Source organism: Geotrypetes seraphini, chromosome 2 (genome assembly GCF_902459505.1).
Source record: "Geotrypetes seraphini chromosome 2, aGeoSer1.1, whole genome shotgun sequence".
NCBI lineage: Eukaryota > Metazoa > Chordata > Amphibia > Gymnophiona > Dermophiidae > Geotrypetes > Geotrypetes seraphini.
Window position 1 is genome coordinate 485,104,380 of NC_047085.1, and position 24,254 is coordinate 485,128,633.

The following is a 24,254-nucleotide window of genomic DNA, read 5'->3' on the forward strand; positions in this document are numbered from 1 at the left end:
ATGGCAGATGAAGTTCAACGTTGAGAAATGTAAAGTATTGCATGTGGGAAGCAGAAACCCGAGGTACAACTATACGATGGGAGGGATGTTATTGAATGAGAGTATCCAAGAAAGGGACTTGGGGGTAATGGTGGACATGACAATGAAGCCGACGGCACAGTGCGCAGCGGCCGCTAAGAAAGCAAATAGAATGCTAGGTATAATCAAGAAGGGTATTACAACTAGGACGAAAGAAGTTATCCTGCCGTTGTATCGGGTGATGGTGTGCCCACATCTGGAATACTACGTCCAATATTGGTCGCCGTACCTTAAGAAGGATATGGCGTTACTCGAGAGGGTTCAGAGGAGAGCGACACGCCTGATAAAAGGGATGGAAAACCTCTCAAACGCTGAGAGATTGGAGAAACTGGGTCTCTTTTCCCTGGAGAAGAGGAGACTTAGAGGGGATATGATAAAGACTTTTAAGATCATGAAGGGCATAGAGAGAGTAGAGAGGGACAGATTCTTCAAACTTTCGAAAAATAAAAGAACAAGAGGGCATTCGGAAAAGTTGAAAGGGGACAGATTCAAAATGAATGCTAGGAAGTTCTTCTTGGAATGTGCTTCCAGAGGGCGTAATAGGGCAGAGTACAGTACTGGGGTTTAAGAAAGGATTGGACAATTTCCTGCTGGAAAAGGGGATAGAAGGGTATAAATAGAGGATTACTGCACAGGTCGTGGACCTGTTGGGCCGCCGCTTGAGCGGACTGCTGGGCATGATAGACCTCAGGTCTGACCCAGCAGAGGCATTGCTTATGTTCTTATGTTGACTCTCCACTATACCCCATGGTAAAAGGGCAGGAGGGATGTCCACTCTCTCCTTCCAGGAAAGATCTCCCCCCTACCCTCCCTCCAAAGAAAAAGGTAGGAGGGATGCCCACTCTGTCCTTTCACAAAGGTACCCACTCCCTCCCCCTTCCCCCCCGAAAAAAGGCAGGAGGGATGCCCACTCCCTCCTGCCACCAGAGGTTCCCCTCCATCTCCAGGCCCCCATGCCCCGTACCTTAAAAGTTAGGAGCAGGAGGTACTGAAACTACCTCCTGCTCCTCCTCTCTCGCTGACGACACTGGGCCTTAGGCCCTGATTGGCTTAGACGCCTCAGGATCCTCCCTTGGGAGGGCCCTGAGGGGTCTGAGCCAATCAGGTACTTCCTTAGGAAGGAGCCTAAGGAAGTTCCTGATTGCCTGAGTAGGCATCCCTCCTGCCTTTTTTTTGGGGGGGGAGAGGTTAGGGGGAGGCAGGAGGGAGTGGGCATCCCTCCTGCCATTTGTTATAGGTTCAGGTGGGTCACCGTATTTGTCGGGGGGAGGGGGGTTCCTGATTGTCTAGGGCCGCAATTGTCAGGGGTCATTGGGGAAGGACCTGCGGTGGTGGTGAGGGATTTTTTTTTTCAATTTTTTTTATGGGATAGATATTTTATCCGGTCATATTGCAGCCTAATCATTAATGCATCGAATCCATATTAAATCAATTTAAATCAAAATTAAAAACATTCTTGCTCCAGGACCAAAACAAGCTTTATAGCTTTTTACCCTTCCTATTGTTTTTCCCCTTTTACTGTGTTCTTTTCCTCAAAGATTGTAGTTCTTGCCCTTCTTCCCCAGCTGTGTGAAGTTAGTCCATATATTTTATGTGATTTATTAACCTCTCTTGGTTTTGTTTAGTACTTCTAATTTTAATTTGGTTTTATGTAATTTTTTACATTGTACACCACTTAGAAACTTGATTAAGCGGTATAAACATTTTTTAATAAACTTGAAACTTGAAACTTCATGCAATATACCCTGAAGAAAGCCACAGCATTATGGCTTAAATATCGGTTCAAGCTATCCAGATGTAGTGAGAGACCAATCAATCATGATGCCAGCTTTGGAAGCTTACAAGAACATATCAGAAGTAGTCAGCTCTGGTTCTTGAGTGTATTAGCATGCACTGCTTCTGTTGTATGCCTCATATCTATTTATTTTGGATATTCTGAAATCCTGACTGGCTTCCGGCAATTGAACTGAATTGCTGACCCCTTGAGCATACCATAGAATTTATAGATAATACATCTCTCACCGGGCATTAATTGTACATGATAAATTGCATGCATCCCCTTTATTGGTGGAGTTATATGTATCCTATTTTCTAAATTATTTTTCTCAGAACTCACATTTGCAAACAATGAGACTGTGTAGAAGGATATAGGGGAGATGATTCTTATAATTTTACTTTGATTCCAGAACCAGAACCGGTATTCATAAACCAGGAGAAAGTGCAGAAGGAGGTGAAGGCCTCCCTCACAGAGAGCATCACTCTGAGATGCGAGGTTTCCCAGGACAAGACCGAAGTGAAATGGTTCAAGGATGAGAAGCAGATCACCTCCAACAACAGGATGAAAGTGGAGTCAGAGGGTAAATCCCGCAGGCTGGTGGTTGAGCAGCTGGAGAAGAAAGATGCTGGAGAATACACCTGTGAAGTAGGGGGACAGAAAATGATTTTCAAAGCTAATGTCACCGGTACGTGAGACTTGCTTCCACCAATCTTAGAAACAATTGAAAAACAAGGGTGCCTACAGCCTGTTGTGCTCTTGATATTGTTTCTAATTTAGCAGTTCTACACGTAGGAATGATTTCTCTTTGCAACAATTATTGAGATTTTCATTTGCTTACTTTTTCTTGCATTTAAGATCAAGTGCTTCAGGCTTGCTTTCTCTGTGATGTTTGTTTTTTATTCAGTAGAGATGATCAGCTGATGATTGGATCGAGCATAGGGTGTGAAGGCTCCAGTTACTCAGAGGTAGATGTGAGCTGGTACACACCGGGGCATCTGTGTCTTACAAAGTATTACTGATACTTATGGAGGAGCATTTTTGACAGGATATCTAAGTCCGACATTGGACATTTCCTGAAAGACGTGAAAAGTCGGAGGCGAGGAAACTGCCATTTTCGATACCAGCAAAACCACTTTGCCATTTTTGACCACAAAACCGTCCAATTTCAAAATGTCCAAATCCAAATTTGGATGTGGGAGGGGCCAGCATTGTAATGGGTTGGCCACATAGACATACCAATAGAACAGTGGGGCACCTTAGAGGGTACTGCTGTGAACTTCACATAAAGGGTGCCAGAATTACATCTCACCATAAGCCTCTTCTAATATATGGTGAACCCTCCAAAACTCTCCCAAAATCTAATATACTCCCCTGCCTACCACCCCAATAGCCCTTATGGCTGCAGGTGGCCCCTATATGGCAGTATAGTAGGGTTTTGGTGGGCTCACACTTTCCACCATAAATCTAGTGGTTAGAGTGGCTTATGAGTCTGGGTTCTTCTTTCTATGACTCATTAGCCCACCCACCAGGTTACTTAAGACACCTGCATGCTGTTCTACTAGGCTTTCCCATATCAGGTGCTGCTGTTCTAGAGACAGGTATGTACTATTTCATTCATATTTTTAGGGTGTTGGAGGGGGGGCCAGTGACCACTTGGGGAATGTGTGTGGGGGAGTTCGTTACTTAATCCCTCCAATGGTCATCTGGTCAATTTGAGTATCTTTTTAGCACTTAGTTGCTTTTAAAAACAGGTCTAGCTCTGAATGTCTAAGTTCTGTTCAGGATGTCTTGGTATTTATACAGCAAAAATTTCTTTAGTAGTTCCCAAATCATATGCAGGGATGTTTGCAGAGATATTTAGCTATTCCCTCATATCAGATGCTGTCCAAGAATGGTACAGGGTTTATGCCATAAGTCATATGAGAATAGACTTGAATATATATATATGCTAGAGAAAATGAGAGAGGGAGAGAAGTGAGATGATGCAGCCATTTAAGTTCTTGAAAGGTTTTAATATTCAAACAAACCTCTTCCAGAGACATAGGGCTGGTAGAACTAGAGGACATGAATGGGAGTTGAGAAGTTAGATATGACTTTAGAGAAGGAAGTGGCTTTTAGGGATTGATGGAGAGTAGTCGTACTGGAATTTTAATTGGTTTTTACTTTTATGACTTTTTAATTTGTGACCTTTTTAAAATGATTGTTATCCTATTGTATATCACATTGGAATGTTGTTTGAATACAGAAAGGTGAGATATCAATCAATAAATTGTGATTTGTCTGTTTTTTTTATTTTTATTTACGTTGTATTTATCTTTTATTGACCATTTTATTGTCATTTTGTTTTATATATGATTGATTACTCTATTGTTTGTTTGGATTTTTGGGACTAGCAAGGATTGTAATCCGCTTTGAGCCAGAACCTATTGTTAATTAACTATAAGAAGGTACAGATAGAGATAAGAGATATAATACTTACAGTTGTATTTTTCTTTCAGAACCAGAACCAGTATTTATAAATCAAGAGAAAGTGCAGAAGGAGGCGAAGGCCTCCATCACAGAAAGCATCACCCTGAGCTGTGAAGTGTCCGAGGTCACGACCGAAGTGAAATGGTACAAGGATGGAAAGCAGATCACTTCCAGCAAGAACGTGAAAGTGAAGTCTGAGGGCAAATCCCGTCAGCTGGTGGTGGAGCAGTTGGAGAAGAAAGATGCTGGAGAGTACACCTGTGAAGCAGGGGGACAGAAAATGGCTTTCAAAGTTAATGCCACTGGTGAGTGAAACTCTCTTGATTTCCTCATAATGCCTTAGAACAGTTAAAAACCAAAGGGCTATTTCATAGTTTGCATGTAATTTTATACACCTGAGTAAAATGGTTTAGTGGCCTTGTTAGTCCACTTCCCAAAGTAGTATAAAGAAATAAAACAAAAGAAATAAGGTGATAACTTTTTTTATTGGATTAACTCAATGCATTTAATGATGAGCTTTTGATGGTAACCCTTCTTCAGAGCAGAAATAAGCAAATGTTGACACCTGAGTAAAATGTACGTGCAGATGCTTGTGCTTTTGCTTTGAAAATTACCCCAAGAAAACCATCTGCTTACATTTACTTTGCGGCTCTTTGGAGTGCTCAGATTTTCAAGGCTAAATTACTTGTGGATGCTCAGATTTTCAAATGTATTCACATAATTGCAAACTTGAGTCTCATTTGTGAGTTTTCCAATAGATGAACTCTGCGCTTCTCACCATAGTTGATAAATAAATAGAACTGAATCTCATATATCTTCTGGACTCTTTGATCCTCCTTTTTAAATCTCATTTCATTCCCATCGGTTATTACTTGTGAGGATTTTGTTCTCCTTTGCTGTCTTCTTGGAGTGTTCATCCTTGAATATACAGGAGCTTGTGTTGTTATACTTTTTATTACTATGCTGTTCAAAATAGAGAATGACATGGTGACAGAAATCATCACCATTCCCATCCCTGCAGATAACCGCGGGAAACCATTCCCATGCCATTCTTTAAGAAGAGAGGGAAGAATCAGAGTATGAATGGGTACAACCACTGACCCTCAAGCCTTGCATTCATGAATGCTAGTGTAGAAGGACTAAGGTTGAGATAGACACTAAAGAATGACTCAGGATGGTTTCCCATGGTTATCTGCGGGGACAGGAACGGTGATGAATTCTGTCACTTTGTCATTCTCTAGTTCAAAGCTTTGACATGATAACCATCAATGTGATGATCCCCCAAATTGTGTTTTTCCCTCAGAGCTGGAATCTGTGTTTATAAACCAGGAGAAGGTGCAGAAGGAAGTGAAAGCCTCCCTAAAAGAGAACATTACCCTGAGCTGTGAAGTATCCCAGGATAAGACTGAAGTGAAATGGTATAAGGATGGGAAGCAGATCACCTCTACCAAGACGCTGAAGATTGAGTCAGAGGGCAAATCCCGCCGGCTGGTGGTGGAGCAGCTGGAGAAGAAAGATGCTGGAGAATACACCTGTGAGTCAGGGGGACAGAAAATGACTTTCAAAGTTCATGTCACTGGTGAGTGAGACTTAGCTGATTTTCAATGTCTAAACTCTAAGAACATGCACAATTTAAAATAAAGTTTCAAATGATATAAATTCCTAACTTAATTTCTCCCTCAGAGCCAGAACCTGTGTTCATAAACCAAGAGAAGGTGCAGAAGGAGGTGAAGGCCTCTCTCACAGAGAGCATCACCCTGAGCTGTGAGGTGTCCCAGGACAAGACTGAAGTAAAATGGTTCAAGGAAGGAAAACAGATCACTTCCAGCAAGAGGGTGAAGGTGGAGTCCAAGGGCAAAACCCGCAAGCTGGTGGTGGAGCAGTTGGAGAAGAAAGATGCTGGAGAATACACCTGTGAGTCAGGGGGACAGAAAATGACTTTCAAAGTTCATGTCACTGGTGAGTGAGACTTAGCTGATTTTCAATGTCTAAACTCTAAGAACATGCACAGTTTAAAATAAAGTTTCAAATGATATAAATTCCTAACTTAATTTCTCCCTCAGAGCCAGAACCTGTGTTCATAAACCAAGAGAAGGTGCAGAAGGAGGTGAAGGCCTCTCTCACAGAGAGCATCACCCTGAGCTGTGAGGTGTCCCAGGACAAGACTGAAGTAAAATGGTTCAAGGATGGAAAACAGATCACTTCCAGCAAGAGGGTGAAGGTGGAGTTCAAGGGCAAATCCCGCCGGCTGGTAGTGGAGCAGCTGGAGAAGAAAGATACTGGAGAATACACCTGTGAGTCAGGGGGACAGAAAATGACTTTCAAAGTTACTGTTCCTGGTAAGTGAAACTCACTTGATAAGCTCAAGATCATTAGGAATTTGTATCCTGCTTGTTATGAAATTATTGACAGTTTGTTTGATTTCACACTGGGATTGGTTTATCTCTATAAGAAATCAGCTCTTTAAATGCATTCAGAGTTTGGGATGAGAGAGGGATGAGATTATTGTTTATTCAGATTTTTGATTAAATGCTTTTTCGAAACTACAAAGCGTTGAACAAGGTTTAAAATAACATTTAAACAAATTTAACAATTAAGACATATATTTATATAAAAAATTACTAGACTGACAGCAATTACCTACTGGGTAAATACGGACCTGAAGGCCCCAAAACACAAATAGGCAGAAGTATTGTCCATACTTGTGTACTGAGGTGAATTGTTGGGAACTGGGCTCAATTCCCATTGCAACCTGATGGTTAGTTCATTGGACTGAGAACCTGGGGAATTGGACTTGATTTCCACTGCACCTCTGAGTGAGTCATTTAACTCTCCATTGCCCATTAGGGACAGAGAAAGTTCCTGCATATAATAAATGTAAACCACTTTGATTGTACCCACAGAAAGACAGTATATCAAATCCACAACCCTTAAAAAAAATCTGCCTTCCATCCTAATGCATCATACTTACGTCCTTATTCACATTTTCTAAAATTGTATCTTAAAAACATTAAAGTCCCTTAAAATTTGCAGATGCAGTGTTATTCTATTTATGGCCAGCACTCTCTCTCTCTCTTCCCTTTCCTCTAGCCCCTCACACCATATGGCCAGCATCTTCTCTTCCTTTTCCTCCAGCCCCCCTACCCCCACCCCTTAGCTAGCACCCTCTCTTTCTCTTCCCTCCAGTCCCCCCAGTCCATGTGGCCAGCATCCTCTCTTTCTTCCATTCCCACCAGCTCCAGTCTTAGATAGTCAATTCGCCCCCTCAGGGTCCAGCATCCTCTCTTCCTTCCCTTCAACTTTCAGCTTCCTCCCCTCTCCAGGTCCATCGGCAGCAGCAGCAGCAGCAGCAACTCCCCTGCATGGGTCCAATAGTATCAGCAGCGCAGCAGTGCTGTCCTCCCCCCTGCGGGTCCAACAGCGGTGGCAGAGGAAGTAGTGCAGTGCAACCCAGCACCTCACCCCACTATCTTTTTCAGCCTTCTTAGTCTTCACCATTGAACCTCAAGGACCTGCTCTTGGGCTTTCCCTCGCCTGGAGTCCTTCCGTCTGATGTAACCTTCTGTTTCACAAAACAGGAAGCTACATCAAAAGGAAGGATTCTGGCAGAGGGAAAGCCCAAGAGCAGGCCTGAATCAGTGAGTCCAAATTTTTTTCCAAAACAAATCGATTCAGCTAAATTAAATCGGTGAATCAATTTGAATCATGTGTACACGGTTGCATCTTTATTGGATGAATATACATTTATTCTGAACCAAGTGTCATTCACAGCATATTCAGTTCTCAGCCCTCAGTCCATTGTAAAGAACCAGTTAAGCCAAGGCCATAGTTGGCACACCCATCCAGAGCTATCCTTCACCCCATTCTTTGTGCCTCCAGCCCTTTGGGTGGCACCAACCTTCAATTCAGGTTGGTATGGTACCACCCTCTAAGCTGAATGCTACTGCCTGAGGGATCCACCTCTCCTGAACTGCAACAACTTGGTCTTTCTACACTTGTTCCCAAGATCCTTAACCTAGAAGTCGCAAGATTATGGCGGTATAGAAAAATAAAGTTATTATTATTATTATTCTTGCATCCTTTTACCCAATACCTTTAGCCCACCTCCAGGTTGATCTATTCTCACCTCATTGCTTTCCTTTCTGTCAAGTTGCCCAGCAGCCAATGGCCACTAGTGCTTCTCTAGTTTACACCTATTCCTTCAAAGAGGGGTGACATCACCTAAAAGGATAATAGTGACTCTGACTACACAACTTATTGCCAAATTACAGCTGGCTTAGTAGGTGGCACCCGATGGTAGTTCCATCACTGCCTTTTTGTTCCTGATAATCTACGCCAACCAACAAGTAGGATACCCAGGAGTTTCTTATATATCTCCTGAGCTCAGTTTGATGGCCAACCATGCTAAAAGATGCCCAGAACTATGTTTTCCTTCTGTGCAGTTTGCACTGAAGCAAAGTCTACTCACTCCCAAATAGCAGGACTACTTCAATCCCTATTAGTGTCCTCGTACCCCTGGATCCACATCATTGTGAATTTCATCATAGATCTACCCTTCTCCACGGGCAATACAATCATCTGGGTGGTAGTGGACAGGTTTAGTAAAATGGCTCATTTTGTATCCTCACCTAAAATCCCCACATCATCCCAATTAGCTGTTATAGGTGAAGGTCATCATCTCTGGTTGCTGATATTCCCCTCCAGTGGGCCTATCCATGACGATGATACTGTTGTACAACTCTGCATAGGGTTGAAAAGGTTGCTTCCATGCAGCGTCACCCAAGTTTTCTTGGAAGCACAATGCAAACATACACTATCTATGTGTATGGGGGGTGCGTGGTTGTTTTTTAATATCTAAAGTGTGTGCAATATAGTTAAGGGCCAGGATATAAATTACTTGGCCATATATACTCTTAAGTAATGAAAAGGTCTTTTTATTATTACATATTTGTCAATTGCAGCAGAATTTAAGCTTTTTAAGTTAAAATCATTTTATTGAAGTAAAGTTCACTCAACAGAAGCTGGACGAGGTCTGACAATAAAGTTCATGGGGACGTCCTCCGTCAGATAGATAGACTAAAGAGCGACAAATCACCAGGTCCGGACGGCATCCTCCCAAGGGTACTAAAAGAGCTGAGAAACGAAATAGCAGAAACATTTCGCCAAATATGTAACCTTTCCTTAGAAACAGGGGAGATCCCAGAGGACTGGAAAATAGCAAATGTCACACCCATCTTCAAGAAGGGATCAAGGGGTGACCCGGGAAACTACAGGCCGGTGAGTTTGACCTCGGTCCCGGGAAAGATGATGGAAGCACTGATTAAGGACACCATCTGCGATCACATAGAAATCAGTGGGTAGCTGAAGGCAAGCCAGCACGGCTTCTGCAAGGGAAGGTCATGCCTCACGAACTTGCTATACTTCTTTGAGAGAATAAACAGCCAGATGGATAAAGTTGAAAGTTTTTTTCATCTATCATTTGCATAGACAGCCCTGCTTATAGTTTACATAATAGGGAGTGCAATGGAGGTTTTCTGCCAATGAGGGCATTTGTCTGAGGCTTTTTCCTCCGTTTTTGAAATATACACCCCTTTAAACTAAAGCAGCACTGCCTTCACTTATTTGTGACATCATCATCTTTTGTGAAAGTGTGACATAGTATAAAGGGGAATCCATAGACATCATTTACCTGGACTTCCAAAAAGCCTTCGACAAGGTACCCCATGAACGGCTGCTAAAGAAGCTGTGGAACCATGGGGTACAAGGGGATATCCACCGATGGATTAAACACTGGCTGGCAGGCAAGAAACAAAGGGTTGGAGTAAAGGGCCATTACTCAGAATGGCGATGGGTCACGAGTGGAGTCCCACAGGGGTCGGTTCTGGGACCACTCCTGTTCAATATATTTATAAATGATTTGGAGACAGGGACGAACTGTGAGGTTATTAAATTTGCGGACGACACCAAACTCTACAGCAAGGTTAGAACCAAGGAAGACTGTGAGGACCTGCAAAGGGACTTAATGAGATTGGTATACTGGGCAAGGAAATGGCAAATGAGTTTTAACACTGAGAAATGCAAAGTCATGCATGTAGGGAAAAAGAACCCGATGTTCAACTATAAAATGGGGGGATCATTGCTGGGGGTGACGAAGGAAGTCATTTTGTTGCTGTATTGGGCAATGGTGCGCCCACATCTGGAGTACTGTGTCCAGTACTGGTCGCCGTACCTCAAAAAGGACATGGCGGTACTCGAGGGAGTCCAGAGAAGAGCAACAAAACTGATAAAGGGTATGGAAAACTTCTCATACGCTGACAGATTGGAAATGCTGGGGCTATTCTCCCTGGAAAAACAGAGACTTAGAGGAGACATGATAGAAACCTTCAAAATCATGAAGGGCATAGAGAAGGTGGACAGGGACAGATTCTTCAGGCTGTGGGGAGCCACAAGTACAAGGGGGCACTTGGAGAAATTGAAAAAGGACAGGTTTAGAACAAATGCTAGGAAGTTCTTTTTCACTCAGAGGGTGGTGGACACATGGAACGCGCTCCCGGAGGCTGTGATAGGCCAGAGCACGCTACAGGGGTTCAAGGAGGGTCTGGATAGGTTCCTGAAAGAAAAGGGGATGGAGGGATACAGATAGAAGTGGAGGTAGGTTACAGAAATAGTCAGAAACCACTTCACAAGTCGTGGACTTGATGGGCCGCCGCGGGAGCGGACCGCTGGGCACGATGGACCTCTGGTCTGACCCAGTGGAGGCAACTTCTTATGTTCTTATGAACTTGCCACCGTTTGCTTAGGTTTGCAGCACTATACAAATAGCTCAGTAAGGTTTCATAACCTGGTATATCAGTGTCTCACAGCTGTGTTTGTGTTGATATATGGTAGTGTCTTGCTGAGTGGCGTTCATTATTGTTGTTGCATGTTTTTGTGTGCTGTCACGAGAATGTCGGAGCTTGAATTAGAGCAATGAACGAACATTAAATTTCTTTTTTTTATATATATCATTTTTTATTGAAGAGACAACAGAGAACAGGAACAATATAACAAGAAATGTCCATACAAAAAAAATACAAAAAGTACTAACAGCTTTACATGGAAGAAATAGCAGAGGTGGAAGCAATTCACCCTACCTTGGAGGTAGATCTCCCGATGGATCTCCCTCCCCCTTCCCGAAAGGTAAAACACTATGGGTCAGGAATCCAAACAATCAAAAGGCTACATTGCGAAGCACCTCCCTTAGAATAAAAAAAGAAGGTCCCATTCCCCCGACTCCATTTTTCATTATCCACCAAACTCCTCAACAACCCTCAACTTAGAAAGGCAGCAATCACTCATCCCCACATACACCCACCCACAATGCACTACCCATTCACACCGGATTATGGTTAGGTTCCCGGAAGGTGTCGAAGTTCGAACCACCCCATACCATAAAGTGAGAGAATTCACAGAAGTGGTTATGCGATATAGATAATCATCAAAAGGGCCACATTACCCAGGGCTGTGGAGTCAGTAGATAAATGTTCCGACTCCGACTCCTCAGTTTTTTGTACTTCTGACTCCGACTCCAGGTACCCGAAATTTCCTCCGACTCCGACTCCTCGACTCCAACTCCACAGCACTGGTTAATTTTCAGATCGTTAAAATGGAATGTCAAGTTGCTTGCCTGCTCCCCCTGTCCAGTAGTAGGCCTTCTCCCTTCCTTTTACCCCCCCCCTTCCAGCAGCACCTCTTACCTGACCCCCTGTCCAGCAGTAGGCCTTCTCCCTTCCTTTTGCCCCCCCCCCATCCAGCAGCACATCTTACCTGACCCCCTGTCCAGCGGTAGGCCTTCTTCTTTCCCTGCTCCCCGTATCCAGCATTCGCTAGCCTGGGCAGCCTAGGGGCTTTTGCTAAGCCGGCCCACCTCGCATTATCGAAGTGGGCCGGCCTAGCAAATGCCCCGCGGCTGCTGCGTTTGTTGGTCAGGGGGAGGGGGGGTTGAGAAGTGGCAGCGCAGGAGTCAAACTGTCACTGAAATTGCCGTCGCAAGCCGCCCCATGCACTGGAAATCAAATTCGGCACGGATGGACACAGCACGGTGGCAGGAATCACAAAACCTTAAGTGCTCAGGGTTTTATTATAGAGGATGCTCGAGAGCAATTGTAACAGTCTGTGCCTGCAAAGGATGCATGACTTCTGCTGCTTGTTTTATAAAGCTGGTAGGCAACTATAATAATAATAATAATTTATTCTTATATACCGCCATAACGAAAAAGTTCTAGGTGGTTCGCAACAAGGTGAGCTAATACATGAGATACAGATAAAATACAAATTAGAATAATGGACTTAAAAACAGATAAAGACAGATAAAGACCAGGGGCTCCTTTTATCAAGCCGCGCTAGCGGGGTTAACGAGCGCGGCATTTCATCACGCGTTAACCCCCGCGCTGGCCTAAAACTACCGCCTGCTCAAGAGGAGGCGATAATGGCTAGCGCGGTTAGCTCGGCCGGCGGTTTAGCGAGCGCTATTACGCGCGTTAAACCGCTAGCGCGGCTTGATAAAAGGAGCCCTAGATGTCTTTGTACAATATTACCTAAATAGGCACTTGCTTGCCCTCTTAAATTAGGTGCAGTTATAAAATTACCTTTTCACAGGTTAAACGTATGCGTATAAATGAAAACTCCATTCAAGTTCAAGTTTCACGTTTATTATAAAATTTGATTAATCGCCTATTCAAAGTTCTAGGCGATGTATATCAGTAATTACAAAATTAGATAAATTTATAGTAATTTAACATACGTTAAAGTATCCGAAGTATACATGACATAACGATACAAACTTGAAAACAATGGGCAAGATGAGGTATAGAAATACATTTTAATATAATAGAGACATTTAAGGATAAAAACAATGGGGAAGGTAGGTGAATTTAAAATAATTAAAAAAGTTAAAATATAAAATTAATTAATCGCTGAAAGCATCTTTAAAAAGAAATCCTTTAAGATTACTCTTAAATTTATCTAAAATTCTTTCTTCTCTCAAATAAATAAATTCAGACTCCGTCTCCCAGGTGGTACTTCTGAATGCATCTGTAAACGTGCACAGACAAGCCTTTAGGTGTGCACTTTTACCCAGATATTGATTGAGAGAAGTCACCTTTATTAAAGGACATTTCCACACAGAAAGCACTGCTTTACACAACAGCCATGCCTTTTAAAAGTACCTTCTTTAGGGGAACAATAGATTCACAAATTGCCTTTTGCCCCTCAGAGCCAGAACCCGTGTTCATCAACCAGGAGAAGGTGCAGGAGGAGGTGGAGGCCTCCCTCACCGAGAGCATCACCCTGAGCTGTGAAGTGTCCCAGGCCAAGACCGAAGTGAAATGGTACAAGGATGGGAAGCAGGTCACCTCTAACAAGAGGGTGAAAGTGGAGTCCGAGGGCAAATCCCGCAGGCTGGCAGTGGAGCAGCTGGAGAAGAAAGACAGTGGAGAGTACACCTGTGAGGCAGGGGGGCAGAAAATGGCCTTCAAAGTTAATGTCACCGGTGAGTGAAACTCTCTTGACTTCCTCATAATGTCAACGGGCTAGAAGCAGTTGAAAACTGAAGATGTATTTAATATCTGAAGATGTATTATTAGTACCGTATTTTCACGCATATAACGCGCACGTTATACGCGTTTTTACCTACCGCGCATACCCCTCGCGCGTTATACGCGTGAGCGCGGTATACGAAAGTTTTTCTACATAGTTCCCACCCCGCCCGACGCCCGATTCACCCCCCCCCAGCAGGACCGCTCGCACCCCCACCCCGAACGACCGCTCGCACGCGCTCCCACCCGCACCCGCGATCGGAGCAAGAGGGAGCCCAAGCCCTCTTGCCCGGCCGACTCCCCGACAATATCGGGCCAGGAGGGAGCCCAAACCCTCCTGGCCACGGCGACCCCCTACCCCCACCCCGCACTACATTACGGGCAGGAGGGATCCCAGGCCCTCCTGCCCTCGACGCAAACCCCCCCCTCCCTCCAACGACCGCCCCCCCCCAAGAACCTCCGACCGCCCCCCCAGCCGACCCGCGACCCCCCTGGCCGACCCCCACGACACCCCCACCCCCCTTCCCCGTACCTTTGGTAGTTGGCCGGACAGACGGGAGCCAAACCCGCCTGTCCGGCAGGCAGCCAACGACGGAATGAGGCCGGATTGGCCCATCCGTCCCAAAGCTCCGCCTACTGGTGGGGCCTAAGGCGCGTGGGCCAATCAGGTAAGTTGGGGGAGGGTATCCGTTCATTCTCTGGAGCAGTAAGTAACTATCCTGAGGAGGTGAGTCGCACTCTGAGTCTGAGGTAAGTGCACACACTGTAAACAATACATCGGGGGTCACACTAACTCAGGCGGGAAACTCTATACAGGGACTTAGCAAACATAAGGTATGGAGAGCTATGTACGTCAATGCACACAGTTTGGGCAATAAAATTCTAGATTTAGAGACGGAAATAATGAACGCCGACCTAGACGTAGTGGCGATATCCGAAACTTGGTTCACGGACTCACACGGGTGGGATATGGTTATACCGGGTTACAACTTACTCCGTCGAGACAGGGAGGGCAAGTTAGGGGGAGGGGTAGCTCTATACACTAGAGAAGACATCAAAACTACCATAATCACAGATGTTAAGTATACCGGGGAATCCCTCTGGGTGAACCTGGCTAGAGGAAATGAAAAATGCCTGTATCTTGGTGTGATTTACAGACCTCCGAGACAACAGGTAGAAAAGGATATGGAATTAATCGAGGACATTGAAAACATCACCTTGCGTGGGGACACAGTACTGTTAGGGGATTTTAATATGCCCGATACAGATTGGAATGCACTTACCGCACAAACTAGCGGCAGTAGAAGGTTGTTAACCTCCATAAAGGGTGCACAGCTCAAACAATTGGTATTGGAGCCCACTAGGGACCAGGCGTTACTAGACCTGGTACTCACCAACGGAGACAGCGTATCAGAAGTTTCGGTAGGTGATACGCTGGCCTCCAGCGACCATAACATGGTTTGGTTCAACCTTCGGAAGGGTTTCTCCAGATCGACCACAACAACAAAGGTCCTAAATTTTCGTGGCACTGACTTCAAACGCATGGGAGACTTCGTCCATCGGGCACTGCAAGACCATGCCGAAACCAATAATGTAGAGGCCATGTGGGCAAACCTGAAATCTACCCTACATGAAGCAATAAATCGCTATATAAAAACAACAAGCAAACGACGGAGGAATAACAGACCCCAGTGGTTCACTACAGAAATCTCGGACCTCGTTAAGAAAAAGAAAAAAGCATTTGTTTCCTACAAACATTCAGGAAGAGGAGCAGCAAAAGAAGACTATCTGGCCAAGTCCAAAGCTGTCAAAACGGCAGTCAGAGAGGCCAAGCTTCAGATAGAAGAGAATCTAGCAAAGGACATTAAGAAAAGGGATAAATCCTTTTTCAGGTACATCAATGATAGGAAAAGAAACACAAATGGGATAGTACGCCTTAGGAAAGCAGACGGGACTTATGCAGAATCAGATTCCGATAAAGCCGAACTACTAAACGAATACTTCTGCTCAGTCTTTACCTGCGAGGCGCCAGGGTCCGGTCCACAGTTGCAAGCAAGGCATAGCTCAGATGACCCGTTCTGGAATTTCGAGTTTACACCCAGCAGCGTCTACTGCGAACTATCAAGACTCAAAGTGAACAAAGCCATGGGACCGGACAATCTACACCCCAGGGTGCTTAGAGAGCTGTGTGATGTCCTGGCAGAACCATTGTCTGTGATCTTCAATCTTTCCTTGAAGGCGGGAAAAGTCCCCTTGGACTGGAAAACAGCCAATGTAATCCCACTCCACAAAAAGGGCTGCAGGACAGAGGCTGAGAATTACAGACCGGTGAGTCTCACATCCATAGTGAGTAAACTCATGGAAACACTAATTAAGCATAAATTAGATACAATCCTAGACGAGAAGAATCTACGGGATCCCCGCCAACATGGATTTACCAGAGGCAGGTCCTGCCAATCCAATCTGATTAGTTTCTTTGACTGGATAACAAGGAAACTGGATGTGGGTGAGTCCCTGGACGTCGTTTACTTGGACTTTAGTAAAGCTTTTGATAGCGTTCCGCACCGCAGACTATTGAACAAGATGAAATCAATGGGACTGGGAGAGACGTTAACTACATGGGTCGGTGATTGGCTAAACAGTAGACTTCAGAGAGTGGTGGTAAATGGTGCCCCTTCAAAAACGTCGGAGGTGATCAGTGGAGTGCCTCAGGGCTCGGTCTTGGGCCCGATCCTCTTCAACATATTTGTGGGAGATCTGACTCAGGGGCTTCAGGGTAAAATCACATTATTCGCCGATGACGCCAAACTATGCAACATAGTAAGTGAGAACACTTTACCAGACAGTATGACGCAGGACCTACTTCTATTGGAACATTGGTCCTCGACTTGGCAGCTAAACTTCAATGCTAGAAAATGTAAGGTCATGCACCTCGGCAGCAGGAATCCATGCAAAACTTACACACTAAATGGTGAAACCTTAGTTAGGACCAAGGCGGAACGTGATTTGGGGGTGATCATTAGCGAAGACATGAAGACTGCCAATCAAGTGGAGAAGGCTTCATCAAAGGCAAGACAAATGATGGGATGCATCCGAAGAAGTTTTATCAGCCGGAAGCCCGAAGTTATAATGCCATTGTACAGATCCATGGTGAGGCCTCATCTGGAGTATTGTGTACAATTCTGGAGGCCACATTACCAAAAGGATGTGCTGAGAGTTGAGTCGGTTCAAAGAATGGCCACCAAAATGGTCTCGGGACTCAAAGACCTCCCGTATGAAGAAAGGCTGAATAAATTGCAGCTATATTCACTTGAGGAACGTAGAGAGAGAGGAGACATGATAGAGACGTTTAAATATATCACCGGCCGTATTGAGGTGGAGGATGATATCTTCTTTTTTAAAGGCCCCTCTGCCACAAGAGGCCATTCGCTGAAAATCAGGGGTGGGAAATTTCATGGCGACACCAGGAAGTTCTTCTTCACCGAAAGGGTGGTCGATCGTTGGAATGAACTTCCACCTCAGGTGATTCAGGCCAGCAGCGTGAACGATTTTAAAAGGAAATGGGATACACATGTGGGATCTCTAGGGGGGTAAATTCAAGGGGGTAGGGTTGTTGGAGTGGGCAGACTTGATGGGCTGTGGCCCTTTTCTGCCGTCATCTTCTATGTTTCTATGTTTCTATGTTTCTATGTTGTGCCTCAGGCCGCGGCCACCAGTAGGCGGAGCTTTGGGACGGATGGGCCAATCCGGCCTCATTCCGTCGTTGGCTGCCTGCCGGACAGGCGGGTTTGGCTCCCGTCTGTCCGGCCAACTACCAAAGGTACGGGGAAGGGGGGTGGGGGTGTCGTGGGGGTCGGCCAGGGGGGTCACGGGTCGGCTGGGGGGGCGGTCGGAGGTTCTTGGGGGGGGCGGTCGTTGGAGGGAGGGGGGTTTGCGTCGAGGGCAGGAGGGCCTGGGATCCCTCCTGCCCGTAATGTAGTGCGGGGTGGGGGTAGGGGGTCGCCGTGGCCAGGAGGGTTTGGGCTCCCTTCTGGCCCGATATTGTCGGGGAGTCGGCGGTCCTTCAGGGTGGGGGTGCGAGTGGTCCTGCCGGGGGGGGGGAGGGCAGGGCGGGTAAACGGAGAGTCGGGACAGCGCACGGAGAGTCGGGGAGGGCAAAAGGAGAGTCGGGGTGGCCAGAGGAGAGTCGGGGCGGGCGAAAGGACAGTCGGGCAGCATGTGCGTTATACCCGTGAGCGCGGTATACAAAAGGTTTTATACATAATATCGTGGTTTCTGCGCGCTATACCCGTGTGCGCGTTATACACGGGTGCGCGTTATCTGCGTGAAAATACGGTAGTTATTGGCTATGCATATAACAACATATTTTAGAGGTAATTTTAAAAACTGTTCACTTGTAAAGGACGTTTGCACACAAAAATGGAATATTACAAAACTGTGTGGCTGAATTTAAAAGTACACACATCATCAAGTCTGTACCGCTTATATATATACGCTGTGAAGAAGCCAAGTTGTAATGTAGACGCATATTTTGAAAAATACAAATATCCACACAGAGAATACATGCTATATTTTACACCTTCTGCAGAGCAGGTATAAATTTGTGTGCTACTAGACCAGTTCCTGGGTGCTTGTTTTTATAAGGCACAGGAGTACCTATGCTGTCTTTTTAACACTCCACATGGGTGCCTTTTATACAAATACACCCCCCACCCACCCACCCACATCTTCAGACAGTTTCTTTGTGAGCGTATCAGACTTTAGATTTAGTAATTGCCTTTTCTAAATCCAAACTCAAGGTGGCTTAATCATGAGCTCCTAATCTACTTGTACCTGAAACAGTAGAGGGTAAGGTAACTTATCCAAGGTCACAAAGAATGTCAGTGGGGCCCCGTCATCCCTGGTTCAAATTTTCTTCTTTACCTACTAAATTACTCCTCCAATTCTTGCTATTTTGAAGATAATATACTCGAATATAGGTTGAGATTTTTTGGCCCAAAAAAAGGCCCAAAAATGGGGTTCTCGTCCTATATTCGGGTCATCCCCAGTGACTACCCAAAACCCTCCTGGACTTCCTGCAGGCCTGCATTAGGCCGAGACATGAGGGATCCCTCCCGTATCCTGCCCCGGCTGACACTAATAATTACCACCCTCCCTCCTTCACGTACCTTTTCCCTGGTGGTCCAGTGGTGTATCCCTCCTGCCAATTGTGAAGGTAGTAGCCAGCGGCGTACCCAGGCCGGCACGCAGGAGCGAGCTTTTCGTGCTCCCAGCTGGCCCTGCACCGCTCCTTGATAGGCTGCCACGAGAGCTGCGAATCCTGCGAGAACTAGCAACAGCTTATCGAGGAGCGGTGCAGGGCCAGCCAGAAGCATGAAAAGCTCGCTCCTAGATGCCGGCCCGGGTGCGCTGCTGGCTACTACCTTCGCAATCGGCAGGAGGGATACACTGCTAGACCACCAGGGAAAAGGTACGCGAGGGAGGGAAGGAGGGAGGGTGGTAATTGTTAGTGTCGGCCAGGGCAAGAGATGGGAGGGATCCCTCCTGTCCCAACCTACCACTAGTTGGTTTCAGTTAAGGGGAAGGGTTAATCTTCTGGCTGGGTTGGAGGGCAGAGGGGAATATGGGACAATCAAGCCATTGTGACATCACTGAGGAGGTTGGCTCTTTTTAGTGGGAAGAGGGTACAGGGAAGGAAGATGGGACAGGATATAGAGCCTGTCAGGGAGGGGGGACAGTGTTCAGAGCCTGGCAAGGAAGGGGGCTTGGTTCAGACCCTGGTAGGGAATGGGACTGAGTGCAGAGCTTTGCAGGGCAGGGAGGGAAGGGGGCTTGGTGCAGAATTTGGCAAGGAAGGGGCTGAGTGCAGAACCTGGCAGGGGAGGGCGTGAGGGAGGGGGCACTGGGTGCAGATACTGGCAGGGCATGGCACTTGAATATTAAACCCCCGTCTTATATTCGAGTCAACCATTTTTCCTCCTTTTTGGGGGGAAAAATGGGGCTCTACTTATATTCGGAATGACTTATATTTGAGTACTAGCTGATAACCCGGCGTTGCCCGGATATTTATTTATCCCAAAATGTCCAACACCCTACATGTCCCACCCCCCTATGTCCCACATGTCCCACCCCCCACGTTACCCCCCCCACATGTCCCACCCCCCACGTTACCCCCCCCCACATGTCCCATATGCCCCACCCCCATGTCCCAACCCCCTAACCTCCACATGTCCCAAAGGAATGTCCCTCTCTATGGGGCTGAACTTAGACTTAAACGGCATCGGGAGTGTCGGTATTCATCTCTGCGAGCCCGAAAACTATGGGTTGGACATTAATATCTGTCGCTTTTGATAATTTTAACATATCACCCCCTTCCCACCCCCACAGTATTTTACCCCGTCCCACCTGCACAATATTTTTCCCCAGATAGTAAGTCATATGTGTACCAAGTTTGGTTGAAATCTCTCCATGCATTTCAGAGTTATGCTGGAACATACATACATACACACACACACATATATTCAAATTATAATGTGAAATATTTGACAAAATGAATACAATACAACTAACGCAAAACTTGATTATAAACAACAATTTTAGTTTCACCTCCAGGAGCAAGAACATATAAATTCTTGGGTGAACCCACCCTTGAGCAAGCAACATAGAGTTGTGGGCCGCGAGACCCCCAGAACATATCACCCCAGGTAGTGAGGGATCTGCATACCAAGTTTCGTCCAAATTGGTCACAGTGAGAATGGCAGCTTTTTACATTTTTTCCATTGACATGAATGGGTGAAATCTGATTTTCTGTTTGTAGCTCCACCCACGTGTGCAGGAGGGCCGCGAGACCCCCAGAACATATCACCCCAGGTAGTGAGGGATCTGCATACCAAGTTTCGTTCAAATCGGTCAAGCCGTTTGTGAATTACTGTGAGAATGGCAGCTTTTTACATTTTTTCCATTGACATGAATGGGTGAAATCTGATTTTCTGTTTGTAGCTCCGCCCACATGTGCAGGTGGGCCGCGAGACCCCCAGAACATATAATCCCAGGTAGTGAGGGATCTGCATACCAAGTGTCGTTCAAATCGGTCAAGCCGTTTGCGAATTACTGTGAGAATGGCAGCTTTTTACATTTTTTCCATTGACATGAATGGGTGAAATCCGATTTTCTGTTTGTAGCTCCGCCCACGTGTGCAAGGGGGTCGCGAGACCCCAAGAACATATCACCCCAGGTAGTGAGGGATCTGCATACCAAGTTTCGTTCAAATTGGTCAAGCCGTTTTTGATTTACTGTGAGAATGGCAGCTTTTTACATTTTTTCCATTGACATGAATGGGTGAAATGTGATTTTCTGTTTGTATCTCCGCCCACGTGTGCAGGAGGGCCGCGAGACCCCCAGAACATATCACCCCAGGTAGTGAGGGATCAGCATACCAAGTTTCGTTCAAATCGGTCAAGCCGTTTTTGAATTACTGTGAGAATGGCAGCTTCTTTAGCACTCTCCAGACCAGTAGAGGTTAACTTTACGAATGGGTATATATCTAATCATGACCAGCAGGTGGAGACTGAAAACAAAACTTTGGGACAGTATATACTATCCTCCCTTCTCTATTTCCCTCAGTCTTCTTTCAGTCTCCAGCAGGTGTTGAGTGATCTGTACCCATCTCTCTTGGTAGGGCTGTTGGAATTTGTTTAGGGGTTTCTAGTCCCTGTTTTTGGCCGGACGGAGCTTGGTCGGGCCCTGTTTGGGGGTTCGTCCGACCTCGGGGGTGTCAAACCCGGCGGGTCACGAGCGGGGTCCCTCCCCCCACTTCCTCCACCTCCCCACATTTTTTTAGAGGAGCCTCAGCAGTAAGCCTTGCCCCCTAAGTCAAGCAAGGCATATTGCTTCGAGAGCCTGTGGAGTCTGTTCTGTAAAAAAAAAAAAAAAAAAAAATCCTGAGGTAGTGCTGGTCTGAAGGGTTGTTTCCCTTTAAGAAAACTGTATTTTACTGTATTTTTTTCATGTACCAGCACTTTTTTTTATAGCTAGGTCGCGTCTGGAGCAATTGTGCCCTTCTCCGGGGGAGTAGGCCACAATTTTAGTCCAGCCGCGAGGCACTCGCGGCCGGCCTGAACTCGGCGGTTTGGGTCGGTGAGGTGGTGGAGCTCCGTCGGCAGCGGCTGCAGGCGCCCAGAGCTCCCCGCCGATGGTGCCTCGCGAGTCGGCTTGGAGCAGTGGGGAAGCCCGGTCTTCCACAACCGCCCACGGAGGGATTCCCCGAAGGATTCCCTCTCAGCTGATTTTTTGACAGCTGATGCCGACTTGCCTGTCTTAGCGGCTGAGACTGTTCAGTCTTCTCAGCCGCTACAGGCCATGGAGGGAGCATTTTTGGCGGGAACTTCGCCATTTTCTTTGTCTGGCCCCTCCATTTTGTCTGCAACCTCAGGTGACCTTCCCCCTGTATGGCGAACACAGGGGCAGGTTTCAGCATGGACCCCTGCTGGGGCAGGGAGTCCCTGGGGACCCCCAGGGGTTTTTTGCCCCCAATTTATTTTCTTTCTTTGTGCGGACTTTTGGGGGTCCCACGTGCGCCTGGGGGGTTTCGGGGGGGGTTTCCCTCCGCGCCCCCTATGGCTTTGCCTCCCTCTTTTCGTTTGGCGTCCCCTCTTCCTCCTCCCTCATCCAAGCGCCCGCGGGGGGGCTTGGATTGCGAATTGGTGGGCGGAGGAGCGTGTTGGCCTGGTTGAGGACCTGGCTGCTTTGGCGGGCTTCCAGGATCCTCTAGAGGGGACGCCTGTTGGCAGCGGGGCGGCGGGTTTCCCGTCTTCCAGAGCAGATGCGTCCGTGGTGCGCTTTTTTATTCAGAGGGATGAGCTTTTAGACCTGTGTAGCAGGTCTCCTTGGTGCTGCATTTTTGCAGTGGCGCCGCCAGAGACCCCGCGTATGGGGGCCCCTCTGCTTCAGGGGGTCTGTCCTGGTTCCCGCTCTTTTCCTGTGCGTCAGGATTTGCGGGATTTTGTGTTGGCGCAGTGGCCTATGGGCGCAGTTTCGTTTGGTGTGCGCCTTGGCTCTTGGGTATCCCGTCCCGGAGGGAGGTAGGGCTACCTTAATTTCGCCAATGGGGAACGCGGTGGTCTCGGCACTTCCTAAGCGGCATACCGTGCCTGTTATGGACGGTTCTGCTCTTAGGGTCTCGGAGGCGCGTGCGTTAGAGACTCTTCTTAAGTATGATTTTGATGTCTCTGCCTTTGGGGTACAGGCGGCTGTTTGTGGGGAGCTAGTCGCTCGCGCCGTGTTTCGGTGGGCTGAGCGTGTCCTGGATCGGGAGTCTGATGACTGGTCTCTAGTGGATCAGGAGGTAGCGAAGATTGCGATGGCTGCCTCGTTCCTCTCAGATGCTCTTTATGACTTGGTGCGGATTTCGGCTAAGTCTATGGCATGGCCGCGCGGCGTATTTTGTGGCTGCGCGCTTGGGCGGCGGATTCTGCGTCCAAAGCTAAGTTTACTAAAGTTCCCTTTAGGGGGTCTTTTTGTTTGGAGAGGAATTAGATGAGTTGATTCAGACTCTGACGGACTCGAAGGTGCCCCGTCTGCCTGAGGACCGTGCCCGCCCTGCGTCTAGGTGTGGGGCTGCCCGGGGGCGTTTGCGGGAATTTCGCAAGTATCGCCCGGGGCGTGGGGCTGCTTCTTTCCCGGCTCAGGGTTTTTCCCGGGGTCGGTTCTTCCAGCGCATGCAGCCCTTTCGGGGGGCCCTTCGGGGGGCAGGGAATCCCTCCGCCGGTTCCCCCGCTTCCCGTCCTGCGCAATGACTCCTTGCCGGCGCCCCCTTTGGTTCCGGTGGGGGCCCGGCTGCGCAAATTTTTCCCCAAATGGGCCGAGATCGCGTCCGATCAGTGGGTCCTTGAGGTGGTGCGGGACGGTTACGCTCTGGAGTTTACCCGCTCTCTGCCGGACCTTTTCCTCGCTTCTCCATGTCAGACTCCATGGAAGACGCAGGCTTTTCGTCAGACCCTTCAGCGTTTGCTAGATCTCGAGGCAGTGGTGCCGGTGTCCCCTACGGAGTGGGGCACCGGCAGGTACTCCATTTACTTTGTGGTGGCCATAAAGGAGGGGACCTTTCGGCCCATCCTGGATTTGAAAGGGGTCAACAGAGCTCTCAAGATTCCGTCTTTCCGCATGGAAACGCTGCGGTCGGTCATTCTGGCGGTTCAGCCGGGGGAGTTTCTTACGTCTCTCGATCTGACGGAGGCCTACTTGCAGGTTCCAATTCGGGCCTCTCATCAGCACTTCCTTCGCTTTGCGATCTTGGGGCGGCACTTTCAGTTCTGTGCGCTTCCCTTTGGTCTGGCCACGGCTCCTCGGACGTTCAC

General features: G+C 47.1%; 1 protein-coding gene across 16 annotated transcripts in view; it reads left to right on the top strand.

Annotated features, from left to right (window-relative positions):
• The window catches only part of OBSCN (obscurin, cytoskeletal calmodulin and titin-interacting RhoGEF), a 762,040-nt gene that overhangs the window by 130,341 nt on the left and 607,445 nt on the right, over positions 1-24,254 (top strand). For all 16 annotated transcript variants that reach the window (XM_033931804.1, XM_033931806.1, XM_033931805.1 and 13 more), the window contains exons 11-16: positions 2,265-2,540; positions 4,354-4,629; positions 5,628-5,903; positions 6,008-6,283; positions 6,388-6,663; positions 13,578-13,853. In XM_033931804.1, the coding sequence (XP_033787695.1) occupies positions 2,265-2,540; positions 4,354-4,629; positions 5,628-5,903; positions 6,008-6,283; positions 6,388-6,663; positions 13,578-13,853 (1,656 nt within the window). The remainder of the gene's footprint in view (positions 1-2,264; positions 2,541-4,353; positions 4,630-5,627; positions 5,904-6,007; positions 6,284-6,387; positions 6,664-13,577; positions 13,854-24,254) is intronic.